Consider the following 25886-nt stretch of genomic DNA (forward strand, 5'->3'; position numbering starts at 1 on the left):
AGAATGGCTTGAATTGGAAGGAAACTCAAAGGTCATTTGGTTCCAACATCCCTGCAACAGGCAGGGTTGCCAACCATTCAGTCAGGCACCAGATGAGGTTGCTCAGGGCTCCATTCAACCTGGCCTTGAACACCCCCAGGAATGAGGCATCCATCTCTGTGCATATTTCTAATAACTTCTGTTGCTTCTTACCATTACTACCAAGTGCCTTCATAGTGACTTCCATCTGGGCGTATTCATAGCTGAAGTTAATCTCACTGGACACTTCACTAGAATTGTCTCCATCTACATCCAGCTGCTCAACGCTATTACTGCACTTCATAGAGTTCTCTCGCTCCTCATCCTCATGATCTGCTTTCTTTTTCTTCTTTGGCAAATTCAGCCTTTAGAAACAGGGAGAAAATCTTAAACTAAAACATGGTCATCTTCGAAACAAAGGGTTGCTTAAAAAACACATTTTAATTAAGCAGGTTATCCAAATCAGTAGATTTTTCCCTTTTGAAATCTGTTGATCTTGTCTGTTGATTGCAGCCATAATTTTCCCCATAGTAAACAAGGGACTTCAAGGCAAACTAAATTACATTACACTCTGATAATGCAGAGTACCCAAAACCATTAATCACATAGCTTATATAGCTGTATATAAGCTTATATATTACTGTTCTTATATATTACTTATATATTACTGTTTTTTCCCACACCAAAATAATTTACAGGAAATAAAGAGCAGAAATAAATGTTTTTTAGTACATAAATGTTTTTAAGTACATATTACTCTTATCATATTCTTGAGTATTATAACATACAAAATATGAAAAACAAATAAAAATATATAAAAATATAAATATAAAAAATATATATATTAATGAAATAGAGGCAAGTGTAAAAGAAAAGAACTATGTTTTACACAGAATCACAGAATTGTAGGGGTTGGAAGGGACCTCTAGAGATCATCGAGTCCAACCCCCCTGCCAAAGCAGCTCCCTACACCATGTCACACAGGTAGGTGTCCAGGTGGGTCTTAAATATGTCCAGAGAAGGAGACTCCACCACCTCCCTGGGCAGCCTGTTCCAGTGCTCTGTCACCCCTCAATTATTTTAGATTATCATTTAAATCCCCTGATTTTAAGGTACTTCAGACCAGCCACAGAGGGTCTCACACACACAATCCTACACAGAAAACCTCTGCCAGTGCTCCTGTCTGACACAGGAAGGTCTGAGATATGGCTGGAGCTGGAATGCCAGAGAACAGAGAACATAATGACCTTGTAAGACTGAGATCACTGTATAACACAGGCATGAAATTGATGTCAAATCCAAAAGGCAAACTATTCAACTCAAGCCTTAGGTGTGATACATTCATCAGAGAAAATACTTAGTATTAACATTATGCCAAAATGTGGAACACTCTTAGTTACTGAAACAAATTAAAGTTAACATCCCAAGAATTAAATCTCCGCAGTGAGAGAACATTACTGATAATGAATAGCAAAGTCTTCATCAGCAAGGTTACAGTCCCTTGAAAATGCAAGAAGTCAACCTACTGTTCTGCAATTAAAATTATGCACAGTTGCTATGACATCCAGCATTCAAGAATACTCAGTCACCAACATTGCTTTCATAACCCCAATAAAGAAGAAATCACCCTCCTCTGTAGCCTGCATGCTCCATTCACATTTTTACCATAAGGTGAAGAAGTAACCTGGTTGAAACTTGCAATTTATTTCATTTCTTTTCTACCTGAAAAAGTGGTTGTTTCCCCATAGTATTCTGTCTCCATGATGTAGCTGGATAGGACCCGTAACAGCAGAACCATTCACAAATGTTCTGTGAAAAGATGAAAAGCTGAAGTAAAACCATAACAAAACCACAATAGGAAGCATATTCTTATTCTGGTACTGCTTGCTTTAATGTAGCTTGTTAGAGCAGGAAAACAGGCTCGTGGATTACAATCTATTACAATCCTATGGCAGGGACAACTTCCACTAGGTCAGGTTGCCCAAAGGTGCGTCCAGCCTGGCCTGGGGCACTGCCAGGCGTGTGGCAACCACATATTCTCTGTACCAGGGCCTCACCCCCCTAAAGGTAAAGAATTTCTTTCTTATATCTAAAGAAACTTTACTCATCTACCCTGTGTCTTCTTTTGATTGTTTAAACTGCAGAATTCACTACTTTTGGACAGATCTTATGACATTTATTTCTCAAGACATGGGCTTAAAAATGAGAAAGCAGGAGATAAATCTAACTGGAAGTGAATACTTCTCTAACTACTTTGAAATACAGACATATCTTTGAATAAGCCTTTGGAGAACTTTGGTACATAAACAGTTTAAAGATAATACGCAAATTAGAGAAACTACCTCTATTTCAGAGTCAGATTAACACTGAAAATACTACCTCTCAAAATAGGACAACAAATCTGAAGGGAATCTCAGGATGTCATCTCGTGCCATCTCACAGCAGGATCAAATACGACCCAGGATAGAAGTGAAATTCTTTAATTTTGTGACTCTCGCAATAAATTACTGGAGGTGCTGACACTGCATGTCATTCTGTGATCAGTTTGAATATACCACCTGCTTTTCAAGTACTGCTACTTAATCAAATAAAGCAACAAATGCTTCAGCTGCTCTTTGCATATCAACAGATTTCCTAGAAAATTAATTCAAATTTTGATAGAGTTAAATCTACACAGCTGCAAATCAGTGTGTATCTACTTGCTGAAAGCATAAGCAATTCACACATCCTCTCTTTGAAAACTTAGATTATAAATGCCATCACTGAAAGAAATCTCTTCAGAATGAAATATGTGAGCTGACAGAAGAGTAGATAATAATTCAAACGAAACCTCAAGCAAAATACAAGAGACAGAATTTTCTTACTTCCTCCCAACTGGAAGAGTGAGTCTTTTCGATTATCTTTTTGCCCACTAATAACAAAATACTAGATAAAACTGCAATTAATACACAGCAAGATCTGTGCCTTGTTCCTTTACCTTGTGTTTTTTTGAGGTGTTAACATAACCTGCCCTTCTGGGGTGATGTCTATGATGCAGTGTTCAGGAAGAATTCCCATTCCACATAGCTGGATATCTTGAGAGTTGTCCGATCCTATTAATGTGTGCTCCTGGGAAAATTAATTCAGACGTTAGCAATGGGTTGCAAAGTTTCATTAGTGCTAACACAGCCATCCTCCTTCTGGCTATAGCTTCAAAATTAACTTCCAAAATCTGAAAGCTGTTCAATACTTCCTGCAAAGGGAAAAAGGGGAATGAAACACTGCACACAAATCCTCACTATTTCTTATAGCAACAAGTAGGGAGCGCACAGGAAATTTCACAGCTAACAGATACATCCAAAGATGAAGAAGTTTCTATAATTAAACCATAGAATTCAGTGCCTCGGGATGTTGAGTAAGCCAAAAGAATAAAGGATTTCAAAGAGGAATTAAGGCAGGTTCACAGTGGTTAGACCCAGGGCTATTACACAGGTTCCATTTAGATCATCCCCTGGCTTAGTAAATCCCTAAGTACTCGAGGGACAAGGAACTTGGCAGAGGAAGGAACAATCTACATGTGCTCCAGTTCATCTATTTCTTTTGGAGGCATCTCTAAGCATCTGTAAGCAATTGCTGAAGAGTAGATAAAACAGATAAGTGAGGCTAAGTTCTTATTCGGAGCTTTCATAAGAATGAACACATCAAAGAGAACGTGGGCAAGACACTTAAGAAGTCTTCAGTGTGTTCTTGTTATGTGTTCTCAACAAACACCACAGAGGTCGGCTCTGCTTCAGTAGTGGTCAGTGTTGAGGCTGATTTAGCAGCCTGAATCACACTCCAGACACCTACAGGCAAAACACCTACAGTTCCTCTCCCAAAATCTCAGCTCAGCTATTTTTTCTTTTCTTTTTTTTTTTTTTTTTTAAGCAGAGAACACAATGAAAAAGTTTTGCTTTGCTCTCACTGAGATACCACAGAGCAACGATAAGATGACTGATAGGAAAGAGGATCACAGACAGACTGAAACAAAACCATCTTCCAGCCCCACTGCTAATGTGTGGCTGCTTTGAGAGTTGCACACAGCACTTCAAAGAGAACGATTTAATGTGAAGCTCAAACTGCCAGAGTTTTTGTGCTGCCGGATTAGTAGAACTTGTGTTCTAAATGTGACTTTAAAAGAGCTGCCTCTCGTTTCTCCTCCTGCCTCCAGATCATGTCTATGTGGTTTGTTAAAGTAGAACAAACTGCCCAGTTGTCATAGTGCAGAGTCCAAAAGCCATGTTATACACTTCCTGTTTAACATCAGTAATGGGCACTGTACATCAGTGCACAGAAGTGCAAAGGCAGAACAGAACCTGACTTTCACTCCTGGTGAGCTGCAAGAAAAGGAATAAAAATACATCTGGTAAGCTGAAATCACTACTGAGAATTTACGTGTGGCAGCAAGCTGACTACCGACATGGCCAATCTCCATACTAATCACTTCTCTGAGTAAAATTTTGTGACATTTGACAAATGGAAGATAATTTGTAAAACAGAACATCTCTACGTTTCTTTAAATACATAAATATCTCCAGACTGAGACTCAATGATTCATACTAGTCCCTGATATTCCATGATTCTATGAATATATATATATATATATACATATATGTAAATCCCAAACCCTCTTCTGCGACAGAGAACTGCATTTGAAGTAAAGAGGTCATATTAATACTATTTTAAATGAACCACTGTATAGCACATACTGATTCAGATATGAAATATTATAACACACACTGTGCATCTGTGTCAATGGCACTGAAGTCCTTCTGTTAGAAAAAAACAATACATCAATATTTATTTTTACCTTTAAGTAGTAGACCAGGAGTTCATTGAGAGCTGGGTCTGCATTCAAATTAACCAGGAAGCACTTGTTATCCCCAACTTTTATTCCAGAAGATTGAAGCGATATGCCAAGGCTTTCCAACTGTTTCTGACGCTCCTGTAAGAGAGTAGCCATAAAAAAAAAATCAGGCTGATTGATGTCCAGTCCCTAGGAAACACATTCCTACCTGCCAAAAATGACAAGGCAAAACAAAGAGCAGCTCCTCCTGAAAAAGGCAGCTCTTCCTTCTGCAATAGATGAGACGCAGAAGCCTGAGTTGTATCAAACTTTAAAGCAGGATGTCTGTAATTTCTCTGGTCCTTCTGCCTCTGGACTCGGAGTGCTACGTGCTGTGGTCTCACACTGTTGCATCCTCTCAGTGCAAAATGACAACAGCTGAAGGCAGCACACTGTTGTACTGTAGGAGCTTCTCCATGACCTCACTGAACAGCAAGCACTACCACAAAGCCATCTCTTCAGCCCTTTATTTTCTCCGTTGAGCTAAAAGGCTCAAAGTTAAGTCAAGTCCCTGCCAAATCAAGCTCCATGTCTATCTTTTATTCCTCAGAAATCAAAATGACCAAAACCTGACAACCTTCTATTTAAGTGATGCAAATAACACTTCCTGCTGAACAAGAACAGTACCATTTTGGATGATGTTTTGTTCTTGTCAATGGACTTCATAGAATTCCACAACAAAGCATTACTGTGCAAAAAAGTACATCTTTCAAAGGGAAGTGGTAGGGTGAAGACTACAGCAGGGAAACAGGAACATTAAGCATTTCTGTCTTACAGAGAAAACAGAACAGAAAGGGATTCTTGTACAAAAAAGAAAAAGAGAAATGAATACTGAGAATAGATCCAAGGATCATATAGAAACCGAAAGTGGAATGAGACTCCCTGTCCACAACAGCAAACAAAATAAAAACATGGGAGGTCCCTCAGGGAATTACCAAGTGAAATCAAAAATGGGAGAATAAAACAAATAAGTAAAAAACATGAGAGACTCACAACAGCTTTATTTGTGCCAATGAGACTTGATGAAAAAATATATATATATTTAGAAGAGATTATACAGGAATGATGGAGGGAAGTTCATTATGACCCTGAAATTTACTTACGAGCTGGCAAAAATTTATCATGTCATTATTTGGAGTATAATTCTCTGTTCAACATCAGAGCTTTATCTGGTATAACCAAGATTAAAATTGCAAAGAATGGCAAGCGCAACTCCCTCTTCATTTTCTCTACCCTGTCTTCCCACAAACTATGAAACCAACAGTGTCCTTGAAAGGAAAATTCATGTGTGTTTGTGAGAGAGAGCAAAACAAAGAACAGAGGAAAACTGCAATGTGATGTCAAAGCCCTCTCTTCTGTCACCAGTGCCAGGCTCTGATGTTTACATCATTCCGTACCATCTACAGTCACAGATAAAGAAAGGAGACCTTGGCCCATGGTCTAAAACTCACAGGGTTCACTTACAGAAAATGAGCCAGTTTCCATTAACTTTTGACCTTGTGTTGAGTAACTGAAGAATCAGAAGTATGTCAAATACTCTGTGAAGATGTGAAAAAATTGCCTTGTCTTTAAGGCTTTGAACCCTTATTGTCCCTCCATCTCTATGAAGCGCCTCTTCAGCAGTTCTTATTCTTCATGAGGAATCATCCTTCTCAAAGATTTATGATTACCTCTACATTCTACCACTAAAATTTGTCAGGCAGGTGGTGGTGGAAGCTGGATAGGAATAAAAACACATGACAAGCCATAATAGAAATGCATTTAGCCTTGGGTTCATGTATGCCTGATGATGATGTGAGAAAGTTCCTTCCACTGGCTTTCAAGTGGAGCTGTAACTGCACAAACACTGGTCTTCATCCTCTCTCAGAACAAGCCTCACTTCTTCTACAGCTGCAAGGCTCAGAGCAGGTTGAGAATTTGGATAAAGAAGAGTGCCAAAGCAAGTAGCTGTATGCAAACATCAAGGCAGATTTATTCTGGAGCGTTGATCTCATTACTTTGATTCATCAACCTCCTTGCATATTCAGGGTTTCTACGCCTACAAACTACTGTGTAAGATGAGATCAGAATTATCATTATTATTAGATTTCACCCTTTATACAGAGGGTGCTCCATGGTATGATTTTGCTCTGAAAGCCAGGAAGCCCTCTTATATGAAGGAACATTTCTTACAATAGATCCTTAAAACTCAAGTCAAAGCCTATTCTGATCGTGCCATCTACAATAAGGGCTTTGTATTGGAGGCTCAGTTTTCTTACAAGCTATTCATCACCTTTCAATAGTTCTCCCCCTTCAGTGTTCCCTACTGCAAATATATACATCAGCATTTGTGTGGTAAGAATTGGAAGTGTCATGCAATAATCCTCGTGTCCTGCACAATTTTTCAGCGTAGCTATCATCTTCAATTATGTTCTGAGGCATTAAATAGGGGTGTAAGAGGTATTAAAACAAACAGGAATTCAAACATTCTATTTTTTAATATCCAGCATGATCTTTGCCTTTGGTACTAATGCAGTCTGTACATAACCTTGCATTTAACATTCTCAGTGCTCCATCCTTCATCAGAAACAACAATTTTGCTGTCTGAAGAATACAAAATCCCTATAATCCTCTCATCCATGGATTCTGGTTTTTTTCCAAATAACCTCTTAATTTGCATAGAATGACAATTTATTATTGTCACTCTAGAATTGTAATCTGGGAAACAGCCAGCAGCTATCACAGGATTTAAATGAAGTTTTTCCACAAGGGCGGTAAGCTTGACCTACTTACCCATAACCGCGAGAGATTCAGACAAACAAAGGAAGCAAACCTATTGTTTATAAGCATTACAAACAGATATAGAAAAAGAAAAATCAGCAAACCTGTGCAATCTCTTCAGTTTTTCTTAACTTTTCTTCCCAAGTCACAGTCATTTCCTGAATCAACTTTTCTGACTCCTCCAGTCGTTCTTTTAATTCTGGTGATTTCATAGCCTGCAGAAATAAAAGCAAAGGGAACAAGAAAGCTTATTGTGCTTTGTTTTTTTCATGTCACTCTCACACAGATGGGGCAAAAAGGAAACATATCATTACTCATCTCACAATGCATACTCAATCAGTAAGTAAAGGGTTGTTTTAAATATATATTGCATGTAAATGCAGAATCCATCAAAAAGTTAGTTTAATTAGCTTCAAATACAGATGCTAAAGGGAAGTTTATATACTTTAATGCAAACCAATTACACAATACTGGCAAATTTGCATAAGGATATTCAAACACAAGCTAATCTCATTTCTGTACCAATGAGAGCCTCCAGAAAGACTCATATCTGAAACAATCTGTTTCCTGCATAACGCTGAACTGGATAAGCACAACCTCTAAATCGTAGCTAACATCTCAGTCCCTTTAACAGCCATGCCACCGTAATATTTTTATTGTCTGTTTTGATATCACCTGATTTGGGATGCATGTTTTTTTTCTTTCTATTGGAAAAAAACAGTAAGATGTCGCCATATATGCATTTTACAAAGCTGATACAAAAGAAAGCAATGTTTTTACACTACATCTACTTCTGCCAGTCTCAGTACTTCTCTTTCTGCACTATCCTGAACAGGAATCTTCCTAACATCATTATTTCACCACAACAATATGGAAGTGTTTGGATAGTAGGTATTTATGCAATGCCCATCAACCCATCATTCTTCATTAATTCCAACAAGAAAAGATCAAAATGAGCGCACTTAAAAAGAAAAGGGGAAAAGAGGATAATGTCTTATTCTTCAGGGGAAAAAAAAAGTCAACTGTCAAGTTCTGTTCTGCCATGGCTCCTTAGGAAACAAAAAGGACAGCGACATAAAAAGGAAGAAAAAAACCCTACTTACTGACCTCTATATTTAGAAATGAGCTTTGAAAAGGCAACTCCACTATCATAATGAAGCAGTGCTTTTGTTCGTTTTAAAAATGAACCATTATGCACCATTTCTGTAAGAACAATTCGATGGGCAGCAAATGAGACAAACTGAAAGGAGAACAAGAACATGTGCTTTTTGACCTTCAATGCGTAGCCTCTTGATAGCAAACTAAACAATTTTTTCCATGCTCTTTGTCAGTGCTGCTCAGATGACAAGTGGGGTGGGATCTGAGCACTTAGCAATGGAAATATTTATTACTTCATATTTAGGAAACACTACTTCATTGCTTTGGACAGCTGCCATTATTTTGGCATTAATGCTCACAGATGAAACAAATAGGGAGTACTTGCGTTTTTCAAGAGTCCATTGTTCAGATTTTAGAGGAAATCTTAAGTCTTTAACATGAGATATCCTAAAGAAACTGATGCTCGCTTATTGGATGCTTTGCGCATTTGTTAGCTCAAATGAGAACAATCCAAAATTCATTAGAGATTTGTAATATCACAACCAGCATTCCCTGCAAATCTCTAGAGGCAAATACTGCACAATGCAGAAAAAAATGTGATTACAACAGTCAGATTATATCAGCATTGCTTTGCAACTTTTGAGAACAGAACTCAGAATTATTCTAGTTCTTGGCCTTCATGGAATCACAGAATCATAGAATGGCCTGGGTTGAAAAGGACCACAGTGACCATCTGGTTCCAACCCCCTGCTGTGTGCAGGGTCACCAACCAGCAGCCCAGGCTGCCCAGAGCCACATCCAGCCTGGCCTTGAATGCCTGCAGGGATGGGGCATCCACAGCCTCCTTGGGCAACCTGTTCCAGTGTGTCACCACCCACTGAGTGAAAAACTTCCTCCTAAGACCCAACCTAAACCTCCCAGTTTCAAACCATTCCCCCTTGTCCTATCACTGCCCACCCTCGTAAACAGCCATTCCCCCTCCTGTTTATATGCTCCCTTTAAGTACTGGAAGGCCACAATGAGGTCTCCCCGCAGCTTTCTCTTCTCCAAGCTAAATGAGCCCAACTTCCTCAACCCTTCCTCATAGGAGAGGTTCTCCAGCCAGCTGATCATCTTAGTGGCCTCCTCTGGACCCATTCCAAGAGCTCCATGTCCTTCCTGTACTGTGGGCCCCAGGCCTAGATGCAATACTGCAGAGGGAGCCTCCCAAGAGCTGAGTAGAGGGGACAATCACCTCACTCTCCCTGCTGTCCCGAACACAGCTGGCCTTTTGGGCTGCAAAAACATACTGTACTTGCATTTAATCCATGCTGCCTTCATAATTTCATGGAGGAATCTATGCAAATACCCATAATATTGTCTAACGCCTGCAAAAGGTTCAGTTTAGAATGGTAAAAGCTTGTAAGCAAGCAAACAAGTATTATTAAAGTCAACTCACATTTTGCAGGAATTAGCTACAGTGAATTCTTAAAAGGCACAGGCAAAGCTCTACCCATAAATGGCACAATCTTTAGACCCCATCCCTACTCCTCCCTCTTCATCCTGCTTTTCTGATCTAATAAAAGGTCAACTGAGTGTTTGAAGGGAACCTGTTATCTCAAGTTATCACCCATATTTCAGCATCGACCTCAAGCAAACTGGAAGCGGCACAAAGGGAGATTTCTCATAGGTATCACGTGCCAACTTTCTGTGGCTTTTGCTTTCAGAAGCTCAATAAGTAAGTTCTGAAAACGAGGTCTACAGGGCTTGGACACTACCCAAAGCAAACATTTGTACCTCTGCTTTTGTGAGCTGTTCTCGCAGCTTCTCCACCTCCTCACGCAGCTCCCGAATAATGCGAGCATTGGGGTCTTCATTCACCACGGCGTGATTAACGATATTCTTGGCCCGGTCTGCGTACCTGAGTGTCGAAAGGGTCTCATCGTAGTTGTCTGCTGCTGGGCTTACTGTTGCTACCATGGCAGTCTTGCTGTTGCCACCAAGGCTGTCCTGGAACGTGGTCATAGTTATGAAGTTAAAACAGGAAGTTTGTTTGGATTTTGGTTTTATTCAACCTGTCAATGAACTTCAGCAGTAAATGATGGTTGCAAGTGGAGTGGAGCAACCAGTAAAAGCAATGTACTTCTCAGAGCTCCTCAGCTGAGCTCCTCATTTCAGCATTAATATTTTAAGCCCTGTACATCAAGTAACGTTTTTATTTTCAATTCTCTTTTTTTCCATAGCACACTTACAAGATATCACACTCAAGGAGCTCAGGAATGATCATAACAAATTTCAGGATTTCAATACATGCTTTATTTAAATTACTTAAAGATCTCTTAAACACTACAGTTGATTTTATTTCTGTCACCATTTCAGATCAGACCCTTCCACCCTACTCACACAGCTCGCAAATCAGAACCCAGTTATGTCAGAAATTGCCCTTTTGGAATCTAGTTGTCAGAAGAAGGGCGTGAAACCACATTCCTGCGAGGCAGTGTGTCAGGATGTGGGGGAAGGAAAGACACATTCCATTTATGTACTGACTGCAAAATCATGTTTTACGTCTTGGCCAGTCCAAAAACTAAAATGTTTCATTTTAAATTTTGTAGCAAATCTGCTGTTCTTGTATTTTCCTTTTTCTACTCGATAACCCTTTCTGAGAAGAACCACGCTACTAACTTTCATCTTTAATAACCCATGAAAGCTAGGTCATGCACTGTCATTACAGCAATGCGACTACATTAACTTGCTTGTCTGACCATTTCAATTACAAAGCATACACACACAGCTTTTCCTAGCAATCATTAAAACACCCCTTTATGTATTTCATTAAGACACTTTTTTGCTGCATGATATCTAAAATCATCTGTCAGCAGCCTGGCTGCTTCAGTGGTCAGATAAGCATTGGCCACATGCAGCTGGTGCTGCTTCCCTGCTTCACTGCTAGAACTCTGCTGCCTCTGCTCATGGAAAGGGGCTATGACCTCTTTGGGGAGGGAGCACAAATCCATTTGCATTGTGTTCAGCACAGTGACTACACTGGCATGTCTAGGACTTACAGGTAATGATATTTATAGAGAGGTCAAGCAGAAAGAACAGCCTTCTGGCTGCTTCCCACATTTTTTGCATCTGAGGAGCAGCCACTGTTTATTTCAACTTATTTCTATTTACATGCCTTGCAGGGATCTACTCCGTAACACAGAAATGTTTTTCCAAAGCATCTACCAAAAAGTTTAAAAAGCCTAACAAGAACACAAGTCATTCAATGGGATTTCTCTCTGTCCAGAATCCAGGACTTATCTCCAACAGCTTCCGAAGACTAGAAGTGGTCTTTTAAGGCCAACTGGAAGTTGGAAGAAGAACAAAAAAGAGCTTGCTCTTTAATTTGACATAGAGAAAATTTATATTTAACAATTCCATTTTTCATAAATAATTTTCCCCCCAAATTATCAAACAGTCCTACAAAGCAAGAGAAATCAATGACCATTTTGGATGAATATATTGGCAAAATCCTCCTGACCTGTTCCTCAGACTAAGTGGGATAATGCTCTGCAATTACACTCTTCTGACAAAAGTGGAGTATATTAGTAAATATATTAGACAATGAAGAAAAAGCAAATAGTTATAATCAAAACCTTCAAAGCTAACCATGCCAGTATGTAAAATTCAGTTACATGTGGCAGTAACCCAAATTAAATCAGCCCCAAGGTTCTGAGTGAAGTTGTACATGAAGTGACCCAGAAAAGATAAATTCCTTCTTCTCTAGGCCATAACACATCAACAGAAGACAAGAAATTCAGTCTGTGGAGGTAGCAATGGCTTCTATCCAGCTACTTTTCCAAAGACGAGTATAATTAAAATAAAAAACAGAAAGTAAGGCAACAGAACAGTGTTTTATTTCACTGAATGGGACTCTTCTCTCTTTTATTTCTCTTTTTAAAAACAGATGGAAGTACTTACTTTAAGTAACCAAGTGAGCACAGAATCACGATAAGGAACAAATTTATTCTTGTTCTTGCCAGCAGCCTGATCTGCCAAGGCAGAAATAACCAGTCCAAGAGTTGTAAGGGATCTGCACCAAAAACACAAGCAGCCATTAATGAGTGTAAATATTCATAGGGCGAATGCATATTTAGACTGCCCCTTTCTCTCAAAAAATGAGTTCCAATGGGAAAACTTCTCATACAGTTTCAACCCTTCTTTTCTCACAGAAGCTCAACTGCTCATTTTCAATACATGTTTGCAGCCTTAATAGTCATGCAATTATGTGGCAGTTGCAGGAACACAAGAACAGAAAGACAGATGCCAGATCTTTTAAATAGGCAGAGACCTCATTCAACATCTAAGAGTCCTGAATATAAGATGGAAGAGGAGAGAGAGGGGAAGAAGTAAAAAGGCTATAAAAGCTGACACTGATTTTATCCTGTTTCAGATACTACATTTAGCAGTCACAATCACAAAGGTGAAAGAAGAAATAATGACCAACTCTTACTTGTTAATGTTGCTCCCTTCTTTCAGCCTGTCTCCTGCAGCACCAGTCTTAGTTGCTCTTTCACTACCTGCTAAATCCACCAGACTCAGCTTGCCCACCTTCTCACCTGATGTCTGCAGAAAGAACCAGAGAACAGCTATCATTTGTTCACTACTAAAATCAAGTTACATAGTATGACATACTTTTAAGCAAATATCAAGCTTCATTTCTCAGTGTAGACTAGCTACAGCTTGAACAATATTGTGTGTTAACTCACTAGCTCAGAAAACAGGAGGGTATGAAGTCAGATACACTGCTACCTTCCAGACATCTCCAAAGGGCACATCAGTCAAACGTTAAAGAAAGAGCAAGTGCAGAGAGAATGCGGGCCAAGGAACCACATCTAAAGCATCTATGAGTCTCTGCCTCTGATTGTGAAAACAACTTCCATAAAATCTTGGATTCCAAATCAAGTTTCATCCCTGATTTTCAGTGAGTAGGAATGAACATGACAATTAGCATAATGTCTGAAAATGATTATAATTGCAGAAGCCTCCTATATCCTTAACAGCATCTGAGTTAACACATAGCATCTGCTATGTTTCAATTTCGTGACAGATTTTGTTATAAATCCCTGTTATTCCTTATCATTCTTGCTAATTATCTCATTTGACCCAAAATGGCATTCTGAAACACTCCATAAATTTCATGTAACAATTTACAGTCAAAGAGCTAACGTGGTCTTTGAGAACCACTTGGTTACATCATCTCCTTCTCAGGATCTATTACTGAAGTACCTCAGTATCACGGTTGCGAAGTACTACACTTCGCTAAATGAACAGGGTAATTACAATCAATATGCTTTCAAAAACATTACTCTGAGCCTTTCAAAATACAATGTAAACATCAGGTCATACTGAAATGGTCATTTCCAGGACTGAAATAGCCAGCAGACAAGACCAACGTGCATCCAAGCTGTATTCCTGTCTTCCATCTAAATGCTATGCATTTACTTTCTCCTCTAAGCCTGTACTGCAAACTGCTGCTTAAAAGCAAGTTTCTTTAGTTTAGATTCATTCTAAGATTAGGAGATGCTTCCTCCACCCTCCAGCATGTGTGCTCCAACTCTGGACGTGTGTTTCTTCTTTCCATTTCAATAACCACATTTCACTTATCTATTAAAACTGATTTCCCTACACTTGATTGCCAGCACGTGAGCAGTACAAGGACTTTGCCAGACATGGTCACAGCTAATCTAGCCCAGTGCTAACACTGAGAATGGGAGACTACAGCTAAAGACCTTCAGAGACCTTTTCCACCCAACATTTCCATAGTCCACGAAATACACTAAAGCACAAGACGCGCATCCAGACTTAACATTTGGACTTTATAACATGTTTTACTTACCCCTGATTGCACATCATAGAGTGTGTGGGTGAGGATAATCTTGAAGACTGCGTGGGACCGACTGCTCTCCTCGTTCATGTTGGTTGCAGCCACCGTGCGAGACTTGTTGCCCTCAGACATCAAGGACTCGATGTCCTAGATATAATTTTCACAGCCATAAGCATACCTGCATTATCATTCTTTTCAATTATCTACCAAAGCAATCTCATTCTGGTGAAATCTAGCAAACATCTTCCACCACGATTCCCACGGTTTATTCATACAATGTGAGAATCAAACATTTTTATCTTCCCTTTATAGTCTAGAAATTAAACAGTGTTGTGAAATTCAGCTGCTGTGATACTTGAGAAATACGTAGCTCCCCTAGTTCAGTGTTTTAGAATGCTCTTGTAAAATAGCTCTTCAGAGCTTTTATTTACCTACCTACATGGATGATGCTAAAGAAAACCAAAACCAGTTAAAACAAAAGCACATCACAGAACACTCTGACTCGGTATGCTGAATTATGCAAAGCTGCTGGGCAACATAAAACGGAAATGCATGCAACAAGTCCTTTATAAACGCAAAGTGCCAAGGAGAAGTAAATAAATACATGGAGAGACTACAACAGCAAGGACTTCACTATTCTTGTGTTTTGCTAAAATGGTAGAATTCCATCTCTTATTTTTTAGTGATGGGACAAGGGGGAATGATTTTAAACTGAGACAGGAGAGGTTTAGTTTGGATCTTAGGAGGAAGTTCTTCACCATCAGTGGTGATGCTTGCTGTTCAATTAGTTTAATACTGCCCAATAGGAAAGTTTCAGGCAATGTTGATGAGTATTTGTTTTGTAAATAACCATTTGTTTGTATTTCCAGTGCGCCTGCATGTTACTTATAAGTGACAAAAAGCAGCAAGGAGTGATACTGAAAGCCTGTCTACTCTAGCTGCTGGTTATGTAATTAATCACTCAACAGCTCTCATTAATACATGCTAGACTCAAATTTGGGAGGAAAGCTGTTACATTACATAGTTCAATGACCTTCAGAGTAACTGAATAGTATGGGATGAAAATGAGTTTCTGCTATTGACTCTGGTTTCCCCAGTGATCACAGAACAACAGTTGTACAGCTCTTCTGCTCTAAAATCCACATTACCACCATGGCGATTAGGAGTATGTCAATAATTTTGCTTATGGGACAGTACTTTCATGTACAGGATACCAACACAAGCCTTTCATAAAACTGATCCTTACCTTGTAGCTAGCAACAGCTAGTTTGGATAGTCCATCTACATAAGGGCCATAAACACTGTGTTCTCTAACTTTTAATGACTGTCGGCTTCTGGTTGGGAAAAAAAAAGTTATTTATAAGCACATGCGTGACGTAAGACATTTACAGACAATCTGCTTCTCAATGATACCTCTCAAACATGGTGGTCTTACAGTTACCAAAATAAATCACAGAACAAGGACTGTAAAGCAAACTAAGAAGCCTTATGCCTACACATACAATACTGACACAGACATTTATGTCACGTCCTAGAAGCTAGCATTAGAGTGACTTTACTCCAAGCTTTTAGTCTTTCTGATTTATTTTTATTTAAAATAAGAATACTCTGACATGAAAATCACTCAGCCCAAACGCCTTAGTGGTGTTCCATTAAGACAGTCCCTGGATGCATCCAAGGCCAGGCTGAATGTGGCTCTGGGCAGCCTGGTCTTGTGGTTGGTGACCCTGCACATAGCAGGGGGTTGGAACGAAATGAGCAATGTGGTCCTTTTCAACCCAGGCCATTCTGTGATTCTATTAATGTGGTATGTTGAAAGAAAGAGTGTATGGCAACATCCTACAGCGTTCACACACACACATTACCTACCCTTTTGGGTCAAGAAGATCCCTGACTTTCTCATTGTATATCTCCATGTAGGATACTTCCACTTTAAAACTCTGCTCTTCATTTTCCTCCTTCTGTGCTCTTTCAAAGAGACCACTGCAAAGTCTAGGGATTAATCCAGGTTGGTCAGCAGTACCCATCATTGTGTATGATTTTCCAGATCCTGTGTGATTGAATGTATAATTAGTGAACGTGCAATGCTGTGGTTTTTGCTGCGAGGAAAGGAAATATGGAGAAGAGGTACCAAAAAAAATAGTAATATAAACCTGGCATTTTAGTGAAAGGCATTTGGGCTGTTTTCTATTTCAAAGCAACCAGAACATCATTCAGACAAAAACTATGCAATTGAAAAGAAAAGGAAAACAAGAAATTTAGTTCAAACTGACAGAGAAGACTTTCAGACAGATAGTTCTGCCATAGAGGACAACCTGCTAATACCCACATGCATGTCACAACGAAAAAAATCAGCTGGCTAAGCATATTCATTTTTACATATTGCATTTAAAATGATTATTAAAGCTTATTCTGGCTGCAGAGGCAGAAAATAAGGGTGATGTACTGAACTCAAGGACAGTCGCGATCAAAGATAACAATCCAAAGTGTCAGAAATAAGGGTAGCCAGCAACAGATACAAGCATTTCTCATCCTGTCCACATCAATCTAAGGTTAGAAAGGAGAAAATACATTTTCTGATGTTTGCTCTACATAAAAGATGCCTGTGTTGTAAGGCATTTCTCCTGAAAGAACATCACTGTAACCATGGAAAGTCTCCACTCAGAACATTGACGACTTGCGTGTCAATCTTTTACATATATTCTGAAGGGGCTTACCTGTTTGTCCATAGGCAAAAATGCAAGCATTATAGCCCTGAAAGGCCTTCTCAAGAATTCCTTCTCCAAGGCACTTGAAAACAACATCTTGACCTAAGAAAGAAAGCATACATGCTAGCACTGTAACAAGGTGGGAGAACAGCAGCATGGACATCAGCTGGTAGATATGCTCCAGATGTGTGCTACTACAAAACGCAGGATCTATGATTATTGTGCATATATGTGTATGTGCTTACAACAGCATGCTAGCAATCTTCAAGCTCACGGGTTTTATCAGCAGAAAATCTTCTACCAGCTGCATGAATTCACCCATTGCTAAATGACAGCACCTCGACATATCCTCAACCCATGCATTTTAACAATTGCCAAATGTGATTTTGCAGAGACATCACCTCTGTGTGGGAGATAATACACAACAAGATGTATGCATCAGCAAAACGAAGGGTTATCACTTGAAGAAGTGATGGAACAGGTTGCCCAGAGATCTGGTTGATACCCCATTCCTGCAGACCTTCAAGGCCAGACTGGAACAGGCCCTGGGCAACCTGATGTAGCTGGGGTACCCTGTTCATTGCAGGGAGCTTGGATGGCCTTTAAAGGTCCCTTCCAACTCTAAGGATTCTATGATCCTATGAATTTCATATACTGAAAAAAGTCCTTTCTCTGATGCATGAACACACTCAAGACTTGACGCATACAAACTCCCCCATCAGAACTACAAATAGGTGTGCCAAGTGAAATGGTTTGGGTCAAATACACCCAACATGATATCACACTCAGTTCCTTACTAAACTACTACTCATTAGGGAAATTATAAATATTGGGATCTTTTATTTATTTGTTTCTAAATCTGTGGAAACAAGCTAAACAAAATACACTTTTTAAAAGATAACAAGTATGAAAAAAGGAAAAGATCACCAACTGTTAAGTCCTAACATATTTCAGATTTTACCAAATCCGTTTGCCAAAATATGCCAATTATACCCCAAAATCTCTTAATCAAATACTCCTACATTACATCAGTCTTTTTTAATACTCCAGTTATTAAGTTCTAAAACGATGCTCCCATCAGAACTGGAAAACAAACAGGTATATTATAGCAATATTCCTCATATCCTGCAAAGAAACTGATTCAATGCTTTTAAAACGATGCACTTAGAACAGTATTCAAAATATAAATGTAAATATGAGTAACCCATTATTGTGATGGATTTCTCAATTTCCTGCACTGCAGATGGGTAGCAATGCCTATTGCTATCCTAATCATCATCTTTAGAAAAGAAAAACAGGAATGATTTAAGATTTTCCTTTTTCTTTTGACAACAAGCAGTCATAGCAAGGAAAGATATTCCATGCCATATGGTCTGTGCCCTTTAGCAAATACTGCATTATAATTAGACCATTTGTTCTCAGAGACAACACGCGCAATGCTACAGCAAATATTACCTGCATATTTTTCTTTGACAGATTCATCCATAGACCAAAAGCAGTGATCGTAAGCAAACACCTGTAGAAAAATAACCAGGAGGGCACTTTATAGAAACCACTGCCAAATCAAACACGTTACCCCAGTTGTGACAGTGCTGGATTATGTTGGCTAACATTGTGCTACCTGGGCCCATTCTGAACACAATGTGCATGCATGAAGCATTATTTATTTCCTATGAATTCAGTATCTGAACACAAACCCATCATCTTCCTACATAAAAGCCTGTTCCTTGGTTGCGCTTTTCCCTTGCTTTAATTTCTTCCTTTCTGCTGTGTGAATCCTCATTGATGTTCTCCAACAGCTCTCCATGAGGCAAACAAGTGGATGTCAAGGAGCTCTCCTTATCCTTCCTCAATCCCATCCCTACAATTCATTGCTCACAGGACCTGCTATTCTATAAACTGACAGATGTCCCCCTGGCTGCTTCTGCCTACCACCTCCCAGTTCTTTCTGTCTGCATAAATTAATAACACGCCTTAGGGCAGGAACCCTTCTGTACATGAGCAGTGTGTATTTATATACTGCTGACAAACAGAAGCAGCCATCACCAAAGTCCACAAGCAAATGAGCTGTACCACTAGAATAGTGCTGACACCTTTTCAAATATAGAAAAGTTTCAGTTTTGCAGTGAACCCATTTAAAGGCATCTTTCATTGTGACATCTGAACCCCAGTAGGGCAGTGCCTACTACAGGATCCCAGGCTGCAAAAATAGATGTTTGCAAAACAGTGCCTCTGGCTATGCATTTGTAGCAAAAAAAAACCCTAAGAAACCAGGATAGGAGCTGGTCTACTTTCAAACAGGGAAAATCCATTCTGAAGGATATAGGAAAAGGAAAGTGCCATGGGTTGCACTTTGCCTGTTTACTCCCCATCTAAGTTTAATTAAGGCTGCTCTTCTTCCTTTAGACATTCGTTACAGCTACAGAGCTGATGTCTGCAGCACTTCACATCACATTAGCAGAGCAAGTGCACTCCGCCAACATCTCAAATTCACCTTCTGAATGCCAGTCTGATTATTTCTGAAACTCTGTTCAAACATTTCCCTGTTCAGCTTCAGTGAAGTCTGTGGTCCATGCTAAAGGCACCAACCATGCAGCAGTATATACACAGGAAACCCACACTAACATTTTTCATGTAGTAAAGGCCGTAGGAGCAAAATATGTTGCATCATACCTACATTAATAATAGAAAAACCCTCCAGAGAACTATTGCTTCTGTAGGGACTGACCTCAGTTATACCATTCCCTAATGAACCATATCATATGATCTGAAGAAATCATTTAAGGATTCACAAAGCAGTAAAGAGAATCTCTCTCTAGTGTTTATGCTGATTAAAATAGTTAGAAAAACTATCAAAAAGTTGAAAATCTGGACTACCAACACAACCAGCGCTACTTAGATCTGAGAAAATGTTTAGTGCAGCAAAATGCTTCAGATCTGAACAACTTCCCTTCAACAATGCATTCCTTTTTTTGACACCCTCCCCCTTTTTCATAGAGTAAATTGATGCTGCAGCATCGTGTAAAACAAAAGAGTTTATTTTGCAGCCTCTAAATTAACGAGCTGCTCTTACCCCGATTGAAATTACGTTGTTTTTTGTTTGTTTGTTTTTTGTTTGTTTTGGTTCTTTGAAATTATTAAACAATTACGCACATTACTACAGCAATCCCAAGACATCATTGGATATATGACCGCAGCAATAAAGCTGAATTCCAGTGTGCCAGGATAAAGATAGATATCAGCATGCCAAGTACAAAGTCATGGGACCACAAGCCGGACCAACAAAATGAGTTTGCTACAACACAAATGCCAGAAAATGCTTAAAAAAAACCCCACAGACAACAAGCAGTCTCCCATTCACAGCCTGTAATGCTGAGTATGTATGTTCTCATTTGTTCCCGTGACTCATCCTTTGGCAAAGGCTACACAGTGTTCTTCTGCAGCAAGGAAATGCTTTGAGTTTCTTACTCAACAGCTGACCAGCTGCAGGGCTGTTTTTCTGAAATGCTTTCAATATTTGGCTTACACACAAACAACTGAAGCACAAGCAATGAGCAATAAGGGTCCTTACCTTCGGCTGGGTCCTGCTGCTCCCAGAAGCAGCAGCAGCAGCAAGGATATGGTACAGCACATGGGGTAAGAAAAAGACAAAAGAAGAAGATGGTTAGCTACAGGGACTTCAGCTTCATTGCTCTGCTGTTAACAACTCATTTTGGAGCACTGTATTTGAAAAGTTTGTTTCTTTCCTCCGACCTCTCCTCAAATGAACAGCGAAGAGCAATTCCTTTACTTTGTTGTATGCACAGCTGAAAACTTTCTGACAGAGCACACTGAGCACCAGAGCAGTCTTTAAGACAGCAGCACAGCAGCAGTCAGTGCACCAATGATTCAGACACTGGCACCAGGTTGTGCAGCATTTTCTCATGCAGAGGGTTGGAGAAGCCCTGCAAACACAAGCACAAGGAAGTGATGCTCTCTTTGCCCTGGGCCTTGCAAATGGCATCGGTAAGCTCCTACCATCAGCAAAGCCTTGCAGCAAGCATACCCGATTTCTTTCTTCTGACAGAGCAGGAGCTGTGTACCATCACTTCACGCTGCCCACATGGGTTGGGAAGATACTGAAGAATTGTAATGTCAGCACAGTCTCTCAAAAGTTATTACTTACAAATCAAGTCCATCATTTCTTTCTGCTTAGGCTTGAATTTGATATGAATATAACTCACCAACCAGAACTACGCAGCACTTTGGCTAGCAGTGGCAGAACAGTTATTTCAGCCAATGTTACCCTGCAGCAGCCACGTCACAGGGTCATTCAAATGAGCAGGGTAGCTCCTGTTTGTGAGGAAGGTTTATTCCTATTCCTACAGGGTAGATCACTCTTCCTATAGAGCAAGGCAAACACGGAACCTGGGCTCAGTGCGTGAGTTCAGCACACAGAGATACCGCCCTGATTCAGACCAGCAGCTCTGCTGTGTCCCAGCCCAGTTCCCAGCAGGATTATCCTGTGACAGCACACTTGACTTTTCCAGCCCTCGGTACAGCACATATGACTGAGCATCTGGATTAAAGCAGCAATAAGGATGTAATCTGAAAAATCCTATCACATACTTAAGAGGATGGATTACACTAGGTTATGTATCAGGCTTAGTTTAGACTGAAGGTCTTAAAACGAGTATCTCATTTTCTAAAGGTGCGCACATACACGTGGAAACACATTATGCTTCTATGTTTAATGCAAGCACATGAAAGGAATCCTTACATCAAGGACATCAGTATTTAGGATACAGATAGCTGCCCTCTTGGACTAAAAAAGAGCAAATCTGACTAATGTTTCCCAAAGGAAAGAATGGAGGGTGCACACTGTACCACACAGAAGGATGCTGTGCACAGCCTGACCCATCATCCCACAGCTGGGCCCAGCAAGCTATGAAATGATTTTCAGCCCAACTGGAAACCCCATGGGAAGTAAACAGATGGGAAGAAGCAGCACCCAGACTGCTGAGTGTTCCCAGGAGGCTCCTTGCCCCACTACAGTGTGTTGTGATCATCTGGCCAAGAGGTGACAGAAAGACAAATACCAATGGCAGACACAGCATCCTACATCAAGCACTGCCAGTCATGAGGTACGCAACCAACGCTGCCTATTGTTAAGGCTGAGGCAAGAAACAAAACCCCAGAGCATCCCAATAGCTCTTAAGCTGTACAAGCTGCAGGACCAAGATGCACTGACAAGACACGTGCATATTTAGGCAAATTTAGTGGGGAAAACAACACAAAAAATGAGATGAAAGATGAGTGAGGAAAAGCAAGGACAACTCAGACCTTATCTTTCTGTGTAGCTTAAAGATAGCAGCCAGCTGATGTCAGCACATGCTCTGCGTCAGTCACAACACATCCTGCTTCTTGCTGCTTACCATCAGCTCATTTGTTAATGCCCCTGAATTACAGCCCCTGTTATACCACGATAACATGGACTGCATGCTACGAACATCTAAGAAATTCAAATCTCACGTTCACAGAACCTCCCCATCTGGCCACAAAAAGCCAGTGATGTGGGTTCTGTTTGAAAAGCAATGGATTAAAAGTTAATGGCTTAGTGGGCTGAAGGGTTCTTCAGGAATTGGATCCTTCAAACAAGACTTCTGAGTGTGAGCCGTACCTCTGAGGGTAAATACTGGATGCAGATGAAGCTGAATACCAAAAGGACCTCTGTATTGCTCATGCTGTCTGGACAGGGAGGCAGGATTTAACACCAATTTTTGCAGTCTTGTATTCTGGAATAGCCAAGCTTATGATTTTCAAGTTTACCATCTCCACGAAGAAGCAAATAAATCCTCTGTTGTACTGCAAGAGCCTCCTAGCATGAAGAAGCTGATAAAGTGAAGGCGCTATTGAAGAGCTCTGGCATCAGCGAGCCACAAGACAGACAACTCCATGTTCAAAGCTTGGGAGCCTGCCTATCTTTCTCAAGCAGATTCCTGAACTGGAAGCATATTTCTAACTGACTCAGAATGAGGTTTTCTGACATTGAAACGTTGTGACTTTTGCTCTCTAAATTTCAGCCCCAGAATCTCTTTCCTAAAGCCGGCTATTGGCAAAATCACATTTGGTAACGTAATGGATTGTCAAACAGAGACATAACTGAAATACAGTAGTACGGCAACAGATAAGAAAATGCAGAATTCACTGAGAAGCTGTTTCCTGATCTTCCACATATCACACGGATACAATTGCAAAGCTTTTTTTTCCACATACAATAAGAGGAAATGTCTACTAAATCAGGTTTCAATCACTCCAGGCTCCCGTATCTCACAATACCTAGAAATCCACTTTCCAGAATATATCAGAAAACAAACTGCTTGAGGTTGTTGTCCTTATGCCTATAAAAACTCTTCCCCCATCTCTTAACATAGACCAAGTCCTATTAAAACACTGTGTACCGCGAGATTGCTCCAATTTCCAGATGATAACCAACTAATACAGCTCTTACAGAGTTTCAGTTTTCCCTCCCCACCCACACCGACCTTCGGCAGAAAACCACGCTGCCCTATTCAAGAAAACAGAACCTGCCAGCAGACGTGCTCCCTTTAAAACAAAGTCCCCAAATACGTCAATGTAAAAGAGCATAGATTGCTCAGAGCTCAGATTTGTGTAGCTAAAAGGAACAAAAGTGATCACTGTTACTTAGAAAATTCCTCTGGTGCTGCAGGCATTCCAAGCATAGTTGGCGGTTACTTCGTTTCTACTGACAAAACTCATTTTTGCCAGCTCACTCAAGAAAAGATAAAAAAGGCTTGAAAAACAAGGATTTGGGCAGCACAGGAGCAATGTGGGTTTGGGGTATTTTCTTGTTGAAGTTAAATTTCCTGTATTGTTGGTCTCCCCGCATTCAAGTGGTGCACGTATCCCATAAAGTTATAGTATGACAAGGGGATTACAACTTCATTCTTTTGTTTGTATACATTTAGATGCTGGGATGCTATTGTGCTCCAAGAGAATGTTTGGGGAGCATGCAGTACCCAGACTTTCAATTACTATTGTGCACTGGAATACTTTTTAATAAAGCCTGATGCCTCGTCTGGTATTAAATGTGCAGGTTGGTGGCTCTGCCTGTGGCAGTGGGTTGGAGATTCACGATCCCTGAGGTCCCTTCCAACCTGGGCCATTCTGTGATGGTGTAATGCTTTCTAATCATTGGAGAGGGTAGCAGGAGAAGTATCTTACAGTTTGGCAGCCTTTCAACTCCACAGAGAGATCTCCAGATGGACACACCAAGGTCCCAGCCTGGGATGTGGCAGTAAAAACCTTCTGCCTCTGGGAAAGCCACATGAGTGGCTTCCATCCCAAGCAATCAGCCCTGGAGCGGTGTGATGAGCTCCTGGAGAGGCAAAGAGCTCGGGGTGTGCATACATACATGTATAGGTGCATGGAAACACTGCTCATGTGGCAATCTTGTTCAACCGCATCACAGCATCAGCGCAAACACAGGGATCACATTCAGCACAACCTTGAGCAGAAGGCAAAGGGCTAAAAAACTAAGTCAGTGATCTACATGGTTAATCCTAAAATAAGATATGGTATGCTATGCAAAGTAAGCAGGTTAGACTAAAAAACATCACTAAAATGTCCATGCAAGCCACAGAAATAAAGGATACATCTCAATTGGATAAACTGAAAAAACAGCAGTACCACGGGCTAACAAATTAGAGGAAAAACTCTACATCCAATAGACTTGCTAGTGGGATGTTTGTGTAGACAAGCTTTCCTGACATGGACATAATTACATGTTGTAAAGATACTTCAATAACAGTATTTTACGGGAAGGGGGAAGGCCAGCCTGTATTTTTACAAGGCTTCTTCAGTGGCACAACGGAGCCTGCACAAACAGCAGTTGTAGGGGAGGTAACACTGCCATTAGAATTACTTCATCCTACTGCAAACAGGAGGAAAAAACTAACAAGACCCAACCCTGTGACCGTCTGACTGCTACTGGAATCCTTCAGGCGTTTCATAAGAACTGCCTGAAATGCTGCAGCACCCAACTAGGCTGTTTCCTGAAGGCATATATATGCTGAACTTCTCATTCAGCTGTCAAGGTGCTTTTTGTTGGTTTTGAAAATCATTTTATTTCCCTTTTTTATTTTAATTTACTTTTTTTTTTTTTTTTTAAATACAAAATACAAGTTCCATCACGGTGGCAGTAAGTTTTTTCCTTGTAGATTTTCAACCTATCCTTTTCACCCTCCCCAGATCACAAGCTCTCATTTCTAAGGATCCAAGACTTCCAGTTCCAAGTTCTGTTCATGCCTTTAGCCCTAGTTCCTGCCAATATTCAGAATGAATGTGCAATGAATGCAGAAACCACATAACAAAGCCCCAGTCCACCATCCTGAGGCTTTTTAGTTTAGATTGTTGTGAGCAAGTCAACAAGTCACCAGCAAACACCGCAACCTTACACAAAGGTAAACTGTGAATCGAGAGCTAAACTTGTACATCCCTGACCTCTTGGTTTAAGATTTAAGATGCCTACTTCAAAGTTGTGGGTTTCCCCTTTTAGAGTAAGAAACAATTTTTCCTTGGGTGGCAGGTG

General features: G+C 40.2%; 1 protein-coding gene across 9 annotated transcripts in view; it reads right to left on the bottom strand.

Moving 5' to 3' along the window:
- KIF13B (kinesin family member 13B) overlaps positions 1-25886 on the bottom strand; it is a 112312-nt gene that overhangs the window by 50347 nt on the left and 36079 nt on the right. For 6 of the 9 annotated variants that reach the window (XM_015859717.2, XM_015859711.2, XM_015859715.2 and 3 more), the window contains 14 exons: positions 20868-20883; positions 18752-18812; positions 17306-17398; positions 16458-16638; positions 15835-15922; positions 14601-14735; positions 13215-13327; positions 12683-12794; positions 10517-10729; positions 7747-7857; positions 4847-4981; positions 2996-3126; positions 1741-1827; positions 193-383 (listed from right to left, as the gene is read on the bottom strand). In XM_015859717.2, the coding sequence (XP_015715203.1) occupies positions 193-383; positions 1741-1827; positions 2996-3126; positions 4847-4981; positions 7747-7857; positions 10517-10729; positions 12683-12794; positions 13215-13327; positions 14601-14735; positions 15835-15922; positions 16458-16638; positions 17306-17398; positions 18752-18812; positions 20868-20883 (1667 nt within the window). The remainder of the gene's footprint in view (positions 1-192; positions 384-1740; positions 1828-2995; positions 3127-4846; positions 4982-7746; positions 7858-10516; positions 10730-12682; positions 12795-13214; positions 13328-14600; positions 14736-15834; positions 15923-16457; positions 16639-17305; positions 17399-18751; positions 18813-20867; positions 20884-25886) is intronic. The other 3 variants (XM_015859716.2, XM_015859712.2, XM_015859718.2) reach the window with 1 other exon arrangement.

Source organism: Coturnix japonica, chromosome 3, assembly GCF_001577835.2.
Source record: "Coturnix japonica isolate 7356 chromosome 3, Coturnix japonica 2.1, whole genome shotgun sequence".
Taxonomy (NCBI): Eukaryota; Metazoa; Chordata; class Aves; order Galliformes; family Phasianidae; genus Coturnix; species Coturnix japonica.